Below are 9,718 nucleotides of genomic sequence, written 5' to 3' on the forward strand. Positions count from 1 at the left end.
GAAGGATACTATAAAATCTCCATTCCCACCCCAATCCGGGGAAAGATTACTGCAAAATCCCCATTTCCTCCCAATCAGCTGGGACTTGGGAGGCAGAGAATAGATGGGGGTGGGGCCAGTCAGAATTTTTACTACCGGTTCTCCGAATTACTCAAAATTTCCGCTACCAGTTCTCCAGAACTGGTCAGAACCTGCTGAAATCCACCTCTGGTTTGTACATGTGCAAACTTCACGCATACTGGTCACACGTACTCATAAGGCCCCCATATAGTAGATAACAGGGTGACATAGGAGAACAGCAGGCGGAGTTAAGCATGTCATCAGCTTAGAATCATTACGTTGCCACAGATGGTCCAAAACCCAACCGCTCTTGAATCCCATTGACCTTGTCTGCTGTCAAATTAGTTTTGAACTTTAATTGACAAAATCCCTGGCTAGCAGCTTGAATAAATCTATGCTGCAATCTTCTCTTACGGAGAGGCATGATTCTCTGCGAGTGACAGGTGAATTCTGAAATTGCACACTGCTGAGGCGCACATTCAGTCTAAAACTATAAAACTCCAACCCTCCATATTTTAAAGCTGCGTATGCCCACACTGGACAGGTACAAAATATTAGACTGCATGACTCTGTGTAATTCAGAAAACACTGCATTGATTGGTGTTATTACATTATTCTGTTACAGCCAGTTCATGTTTCCGCATGCCTTGCCTTGCTCCACTTGCACTTTGAATAGGACATTCAAGCTGTTGAGATGATCAACAATCACCACAACAACAAAAAGCTAGAGAGAAACATATGGCCACCAGCAGTGGTGGGTTCCTCCCGGTTCGGCCCGGTTCGGCCGAGCCGGTAGCAGTGATGATATGACGTCACTGAACCGGTTCTCTTTGTTCAGGAGCTGGGCCCTCCTGCGTTATTCTTACCTTTTATTTCTTCTTTTTTAGCCCAGATGATGGGTACGGCAGAGTGGATTGCCGCACCTCAGCTTGGCAGATTTGTAACGTGCTTGTGCGAAGTGCGTGCACGAAGAGGCGATCGCGTGCTTCGCACGTGCACAAAGAAAACCGGGAGTAAAGCCGGTTAGAACCCACCACTGGCCACCAGGCTATGGAGGAAACCAATCTGGCCAAGGAGGTGAAAGACAAGAAACTGCCCAAAATTAGGTCCTCTGCCTCAGGGGAGAAATGCTACTGGTTCACACCGCTTCGGGCGAACCGGTAGTGATAAAAGCAATCGTTTTGTCCGAACCGGTGTTTCCAACGATCAGCTGTGCCGCGCGATTCAAATTCGCTAGAAAGCAGGAAAGCAGGAAAGCAGGAATCTAAATCATGCGGCACAACTGTTCCCCACCCCTTGCTGTTCTACTTACCTTCCCAAGCCTGCTTTTTCCGTGTGAAGTGCGTGTTTGGTGTGTCCTGCGTATGCGCACGTGCAGCGCATTTGGTGCACATGTTTGGCGCGCAAAACACATGCGAGGGCAGCGAACCAATGGCAAACTGGGGAAGATTTCATCACTGCTCTGCCCCAAACTAGGTCACCCACTGATTCCCAAGTAGAGAAGCAATCAACCTGGATGATGAATTGATTGTCAGCTTTGGAAGCCATATTAGGCCGGACGCTTCCATGCTGCTGCCACCTTCTCATGTATGGGAAAGTAGGAGGGGGGATTTAGTAGAGGGGTTGTCTGTAGACATAATAGCATTTTTTCTGTCGGTCAAGGTCAGGCCGATCCTGCATCTGGAGAAGGAGTGGTCGGAGTGCTGTCTCGAGATGGGACGGATGGTGATTGGAGCATGTAATCGACTGAGGAGTGAGGGGATGGTTTTGAGGTTTTTAATTTACTGAGGGAAAACCTGGACTTCTCAGATTCGGGTTTTCCCAGATGTGCCAGTTTACCTATTCTAGTAAATAAAACTTTGAAAAATGCTTGCTTCAGAGTCTTTACTTGGAGTTGGGCTTTTTTCTGGAACGCTGACACTGATCTTCCCAAGAGACTTGATCTTTGTTTGATGTCTGCTCAACTGCGGTCACCCCTGTCTCCCAACTATATCAATGCTCATACCTGTTCTTAAGGACAGACCTAAAGTAAAAATAATTGTTGCTGGGGATATTCCTTAACATAGTTACGTGACAATAGTGTTCCAATATCTAAGGGGCTGCCATAGAGAAGAAGGGTTCAGCCTCTTCTCCAAAGCACCTGAAGGCCAAGCCAAGAAGGATGGAAAGTAATCAAGGAGAAAACCAACCTAGAACTAAGGAGAAATTTCCTGACAGCAAAAACAATTAATCAGTGGAACAACTTGCCTCCAGAAGTTGTGAATGCTCCAACACTGGAAGTTTTTAAGAAGAGATTGGACAGCCATTTGTCTGAAATGGTATAGAGTTTCCCGCTTGGACTAGAAGCCCTGCAAGGTCCCTTCCAACGCTGTTATTCTATTAATCCGTGGAATACTCGTATTATTTGGGCTGACAGTAATGGGATCCTTCTGCCACTTGATTCTGTAGCCAATCATCTGTTAGTTTGAGGCAGCTGTGACTTTGGAGCCTCATTTAGTGTTAGAAGTTCTGTTTAAATATAGCACCACAGACCAAACAAAGAGTACAGTCACCATGTGCTTTACCACTCAACTGTTTTAACTGTAACAGGAAACAGGAAACCTAAGTAGAGCATAGAGTATATACCATAGATCCAAACTTGTAAACACTGCCATCTACTGGCTGAATGCTACTGTAATTGTTGCATAAAACACATTCCAACAATGAATTCCAACATTTACCTTGCATTCATCACTTGTTACTCAGCTCCACAGCCAATGAAGAGAAGAGTTGGGAAGCCTAACTGGATCCCAGTGAAGCCAATATAAGTGTCTATAATAGAGGGAGGAGCCTATGTCCAGTCTAGTAACATGGCTGGTAACACAATAGGCCTACGATTGAGACAATTGAATACCTCTCCATTCTTGCAATTCTTGATTTTTCTCATTCAGACCTTCCTCAATAAAACTAGTCCTTGACTTAAGACCATGCAGAATTTCCATTTGTTAAGCAAGGCAGTTAAGTGAGTCATGCCCAACTTTATGAACTTTTTTGCACAGTTGTTAAATGAACCATGTAGTTCGTGCGATCCGGACAGAATCGGCTGAATCCCACCACTGGTTACATCATATTTCCTGGAAAGGTTTGGCCAGAGTTTCTCAACACTGACATTGTTAAGATAACAGAATAACAAAGTTGGAAGGGACCTTGCAGGTCATCTAGTCCAACCCCCCGCCCAAGCAGGAGACCTTACGCCATTTCTGACAGATTCCAGCGGTGAAACTCCCACAACTTCTGAAGGCAACTTCTGTTCCATTGGTTGATTGTTCTCACTGTCAAAATTTCTCCTTATTTCTAAGTTGAATCTCTCCTTTGATCAGATGTCTGGACTTCAGCTCCCAGAATTCTCCAGGCAGCATGACTCTCCAAGGAGTCAAAGCCCACACATCTTAAAGCTGTCAAGGCTGAGAAATACTGGGTTAGGCTGTCACAGTTCCTTCCTTAACGCAACATGTCTCGGTGGACTGAAGTGTATCCTCTCTCTCTCTCTCTCTCTTTCTCTGCTTTCCGAATCAAATACTTCACGACTAGACAGCTCTTCCTCCCCTTCTGTTTTCCTTCTACCTCCCAGTCCTTTTGAGGGATTTTGCATCTCAAAAGGATGTGTTTTTTTACTCCGCTTCAGAGGGCCATCGAAAAGCAGAAAAAAACCACAGAAGCAGATTTTTTTGACTTGAAGGTCAACAAAAGGGATTCTGGAACTGCAGAAGGATCTAACTTTTGAACGAATGAAACACAACATTGCGGTTTTCCCAGGCTGGAGTGCCTTCCTCTGCAGGGTTAGGAAATCTAAGAATCTTTTTTTTTTCCTTTTCTTTTCCCCAGAAAACTATTCCGGCACAAAACCAGCCGTCCCCCGCTGCAAATCCTTGGCCTGCCTCTATTGCAGGCGTTTCCAACCTTGGAACTTTAAGCCTTTTAAGACTTCAACTCCCAGAATTGGGAATTCTGGGAGTTGAAGTCCACCAGGCTTAAAGTTGTCAACATTGGAGAGCCCTGCTTTATTGCATCTGTTCCATGTTCCCGCCTAATTAGGCCTGGGTGTAGGAGTAGGCTGCTGGGGGTTCACAAGGGTTCGGGCGAACCTCTAGCTAAGATTTTATGCAGTTCAGAGAACCCGCAAATCCCACTCCTGGCATGATGGGAGTTGCCTTCCAACAGAAGAAAAGCTAATGAAAAACAAAGAGGGAATACAACAAAGATTTGGCTTAAAACTGCGGAGGTCATTCAAATAAGGCAGTAAGAAAAACCAGAAAAATGCAGTGAGAGTGAGAGTGAGAGTGAGAGTGAGAGTGAGTGAGTGAGAGAGAGAGAGAGAGAGAGAGAGAGAGAGAGAGAGAGAGAGAGAGAGAGAGAGAGAGAGAAGTGGGATGAATCGCGGGAAATGCTGATGCAAGGTTTTTTTTTGTTTTTGTTTTTAGCTGGAATTGCTCAGCAGATGTTCCCGTTCTTGCCGGGTAAATAAAAGGCTTGGTTAAACAGCATCAATATTGTTGCGATGTAGAATACTGCAATAGAAGCAAGAAGGATAGCTGTCTAGCCAGCTCTCTAAAAAGCCCATTATTTTGCAAAAATAGCCTAGCAAACCACAGGAAATCCAGAGGCTCCCAAAAGTTCATCTTGGCCATTTCTGTCCTCTCTATTCAGGCCATCAAGCCTGAATGCACGTAGTCCTCGACTTACGACCACAGTTGAGCCCAAAATTTCTGTGGCTAGGTGAGACAGTTGTCAAGTGTGAATTTTGCTCCATTTTACGACCTTCCTTGCCTTAGCTGATCAGTGAATCGCTGTAGTTGTTAAATTAGTCACACGGTTGTTAAGTGAATCCAATTTCCCTAATTGGCTTTGCTTGTCAGAAGGTCGCAAAAGGGGATGACATGACCCCCGGGCACATCGAAACTGTCATAAATGCGAACCAGTTGCCAAGCGCCTGAGTTTTGATGATGTGACCAGGGGGATGCTGCATTGGTCGTAAGTGTGAAAAAATGGTCATAAGTCGCTTTTTTCAGGGCCGTTGTAACTTCGAACAGTCCCTAAATGAATGGTTGTAAATCAAGGGCTACCTGTGTATGTTTAGGCTGTCCCGTCTATTAATAGCACTTGTCATAATCATCCCCCATAATTTTAAAAGGAAGGGGAGTTAAATCGGTATCATTGCTTCCTGGAACCCTAGGTGACCAATACAATTTTGATTTTTTTTTTTTTAATGTTTTTACTTAAGACTGAGAAATCGCGTTCTGGACAGAAAGTTTGCCTTCTGCCATACGTTGATTAGATGGAGGAGCAGAGAATAGAATAGAATAGAATAGAATAGAATAGAATAGAATAGAATAGAATAGAATAGAATAGAATAGAATAGAATAGAATAGAATAATAGAGTTGGAAGGGGCCTTGGAGGTCTTCTAGTCCAACCCTCTGCTTAGGCAGGAAACCCTACACTACTTCAGACAAATGGTTATCCAACATCTTCTTAAAAACTTCCAGTGTTGGAGCATTCACAACTTCTGGAGGCCAGTTGTTCCACTGATTAATTGTTCTAACTGTCAGGAAATTTCTCCTTAGTTCTAAGTTGCTTCTCTCCCTGATTAGTTTCCACCCATTGCTTCTTGTCCTGCCCTCAGGTGCTTTGGAGAATAGCTTGACTCCCTCTTTTGGAGGGAGCCCCTCCCAAGCTCATCTCTAGCTTGGAATCAAGCTAGAGACATGACTTCTATCATGTCTCTAGACAAGGCTCTATCAAGAGCCTTGGTAGTACAGTGGTCTAAGGCACCCTGTTATTAAGCTGGTTATCAAGACCAGCTGTCTGCAATTACTGCAGGTTCGAATCTCGCCAAGGCTCAAGGTTGACTCAGCCTTCCATCCTTTCTAAGGTAGGTAAATTGAGGACCCAGTTTGTGGGGGCAATAAGCTGACTTTGTATAAATATACAAAAGGACGAAGGCTATTGCTTAACGCACTGTAAGCCGCCCTGAGTCTCCGGAGAAGGGCGGCATATAAAATCAAATTTTTTTAAAAAAAATGTCACCCCTACTCTCCTAGTTTTTATTAAACTCGACATACCCAGTTCCTGCAATCATACTTCATATGTTTTAGCCTCCAGTCCCCTAATGATCTTTGTTGCTCTTCTCTGCACTCTTTCTGGACTCTCAACATCTTTTTTTATATCGTGGCGACCAAAACTGGATGCAGTATTCCAAGGGTAGCCTTACCAAGGCATTATAAAGTGGTATTAACACTTCACGTGATCTTGATTCTAGATGTTTGAATTCAAAACTTTATTGCTGGCAATGACACTGAATTGGCTTTCTAGCATTAGCTGAGTCGTAGCACACCGTAATTAACAGAACAAGTGTGTTGGAAGGGACCTTGGAGGTCTTCTAGTCCAACCTTTTGCTCAGGCTGGAGACCCTATACCATTTCAGACAAATGGTTGCCCAATCTCTTCTTTAAAGCCTCCAGTGATGGAGCATCCACAACTTTTGAAGGCAAACCGCTTCCCTGATTAATTGTCCTAACTGTCGGGAAGTTTCTCCTTAGTTCTAAGTTGCTTCTCTCCTTTATAAGTTTCCATCGGTTACTTCTTGTCCTGCCCTCAGGTGCTTTGGATAATAGGTTGACCCCCTTTTCTTTGTGGCAGCTCCTCAAATATTGTAAGACTGCGATTATGTTACCTCTAGCCTAGTCCTTCACTACCCAAATCCAGCAATGTTCCCGGCTGCTGCCTGAAGCGGTACAGTCCAGGAAAAACATGTGATGTTGCAAAATATATCAACTGCGCCTTGCGATTCACACTCTAGTGGTGCCTTTCACGTATCCCCCCCCCTTCATCTGCACCATGCATTATTTGCATTAGGACCCTTCCCAAGCATTAGCATTGGCCAATCATTCTGCAGGCAGTCCTTAACTTACAACCATTCATTTAGTGACCGTTCGAAGTGACTGGAAAAAAAGGAACTTAGGAACATTTTTGACATTTAACCACCTTTGCAGCATCCCCATGGTCATGTGATCAAAATTCGGACAACTTAGCAAGCGGCATGTATTTATGCCATGTCCTGGGGTCATGTGATCACCTTTTGCGACCTTCTGGCAAGCAAAGTCAATGGGGAAGTCAGATTCACTTAACTAACTTAATTCATGTTACTAACTGAACAACTGCAGTGATTCACTTAACAACGAGGTAAAAAAAAAATAATGTAAAATGAGGCAAGCTCACTTCAACTGCCTCACTTAGCGACCCAAAATTTGGGCTCAATTGTGGTCGTAAGTGGAGGACTACCTGTGCTGCATTCCTGCCGATTTTGCATCCGGTTCTGGAATTAGTTTTTGTAGTCGCAAGCGACCCATTTCTTCCACAGTTACACCAACTAAATTCCCCCCTGATTTCAATGGGATTTGCTTCCCAGCATGTCAATGAAGCCAACAGCCTCATTCTGTAAGGTTTTCTCTCTCTGGGCAAAATTCTGTCTTTTTAAACCGAACTGAGTCTAAACCTACTTAACGGGACAGTGGTGCCCTTGAAAGACCCAAGGAATATTCCTGATTTCAAGAAAGCAGAAATCTGAGCTTCTCCCCCACCCCCTCCCCAATTATTATTGTAATACTTTCCGGTAATTTTCATGCAGGACTGCTTATCCACATATTTGTTAAGGCTTCGCTCAGCAGCTTGCATTAGCATCAGATATCTTCCACAGCCAATTTGCAGAGACTTTATTTAGCCAGAAGTACCTCTCATCCAGATTTCACCACTCTCGACATTTAGGATTTTCACTGCCTTGCACCGCAGCAAAAATCCCAAAGGCGTTTGAAAGCACCTGAATAGGACCGGGGTATATACGAGACCGACTTCTGCCACCAACAGCCTCCCACCGCCCAATATGCTCCCACAGAGAGGGGCTTCTCAGTGCCCTTGGCTAAACAATGTCGACTGGCGACACCCAGGGGGAGAGCCTTCTCTGCGGGGGCACCAGCCCTCTGGAATGAGCTCCCCCTAGAGCTTTGTCTTAGCCCCGACCTACGTACCTTTCGCCTTTCGCCGTGCCCTGAAGACCTTTCTGTTCCAGCAAGCCGGATTGGCCTAATACGAATTTTATAAGGGGTGTATGTATGTATGTCTTAATTTTTGAGCCATATTTTATATATTTGATTTTAATTGGTTTTTTTTAAAAAAAATTATTTGATTTATATGCTGCCCTTCTCCGGAGACTCAGGGCAGCTTACAGTGCGTTAAGCAATAGCCTTCATACTTTTGTATCTTTTATACAAAGTCAGCTTATTGCCCCCACAAACTGGGTCCTCAATTTACCTACCTTAGAAAGGATGGAAGGCTGAGTCAACCTTGAGCCTGGCAAGATAGGAATTACAAATTTTGTAAATCTATGTGTTTTAATATGGCTGTACACCGCCCTGAGTCCTTCGGGAGAAGGGCGGTATAGAAGTCAAATAATAAATAAATAAATAAATAAATAAATAAATAAATAAATAAATAAATAAATAAATAAATAAATAAATAAATAAATAAATAAATAAATAAATAAATAAATTTAACTCCCGGAGCGCTTCAAGGCTAGAAATTAAGGCAAGAACGGAGAGGAATCGCCCAGGGACTGAGCCGAGCGAGAGACATTCTGAACTATCAATTAAATGTTTTTAAGATGCACTTTAAAAAAAAAACAACAACCAAAACACTCAGGCGTGCAACCAGGCGCGCTGACGGACCCACCTCCCTCCGGCTCCCCGAAATGCAGAACTTAGCCGACGGGTCGCTCAAACGAAAGGGGCGGGGAGGCGCCCAAGGCTTTTGCTCGCTTTACTTACTTAAGAGGCTGTCGTGGTGGGAGCCGTTGACCTGCCCATCCGGGTGGATCTGGAGATGGAAACCGATGCCCACCCTGCAGTAGAGGCTGCCCGTTCGACGTCCGGAGGGACTCCACTTAAAACGGCTCATCTCCGAGCCGCCGCTTTGAACTCCCGCGGAGGAAGGGGAGGAATAAGAGGAAGGTGCGGAAAAGGAGGAGGAGGAGGAAGAAGAGGAGGAGGAGGAGGAGGAAGAGGAGAGAGACGAAGTGGCGGGGCGATTTCCAAGATTGCTGCTGCCGCTGCCAACGTTGTGGTGCTGCTCGGCCTCTCCAAATTGCGCCCGAGGGGGCCGCGGGTGCGCCAAAGCCGGGAGGATCAAGTGGCCACTAAGCAAGAGGAGGAGGAGGAGGAGGCAGCAGCTGGAGAAAGGCAGGCTCATGCTTCCAGCCCGAGAGACGCGCCTGGCATTTTGGAGGAGGAGGAGGAGGAGGAGAAGCAGCGGCGGCGGCGGCTGCTGCGGCTGCGGCTGCTACTCCTCCCGCCGCCGCCGCCGCCGCTGCACCTACGGGGCAACCGGCCGTGCGCTCCGCCGCGCCGGGAAGGCGGCATAGTCGGCCCCGCGGAGAGGGAGAGAGCGAGAGCGAGAGAGCGCGGGGGTCCGAGAGCCGCGGCGCTGTGCACGGAGATATTTATAACCCGGGTGATCTCACGCAGCTTCTCTCGACATGCCTGGAGTCTAAAGGAGGCTCGCTTCGCCAGACCTTCCCGGTGGAAGGGGGGTGGGTGGGGGGTGGAAGGAAGGGGCGGAGGTGGAGGCGCG

At 45.9% G+C, this 9,718-nt stretch overlaps 1 protein-coding gene across 1 annotated transcript in view; it reads right to left on the bottom strand.

Moving 5' to 3' along the window:
* The window catches only part of FGF5 (fibroblast growth factor 5), a 33,719-nt gene extending 24,382 nt beyond the window's left edge, over positions 1–9,337 (bottom strand). Inside the window, exon 1 of the mRNA XM_070948801.1 lies at positions 8,917–9,337. Coding sequence (XP_070804902.1) covers positions 8,917–9,337 — 421 coding nt within the window. The remainder of the gene's footprint in view (positions 1–8,916) is intronic.
* Positions 9,338–9,718: the final 381 nt, after the last annotated feature.

This window comes from Pituophis catenifer, unplaced genomic scaffold (assembly GCF_029215685.1).
Source record: "Pituophis catenifer annectens isolate HBS135680 unplaced genomic scaffold, rPitCat1.0.hap2 SCAF_8, whole genome shotgun sequence".
Taxonomy (NCBI): domain Eukaryota; kingdom Metazoa; phylum Chordata; class Lepidosauria; order Squamata; family Colubridae; genus Pituophis; species Pituophis catenifer.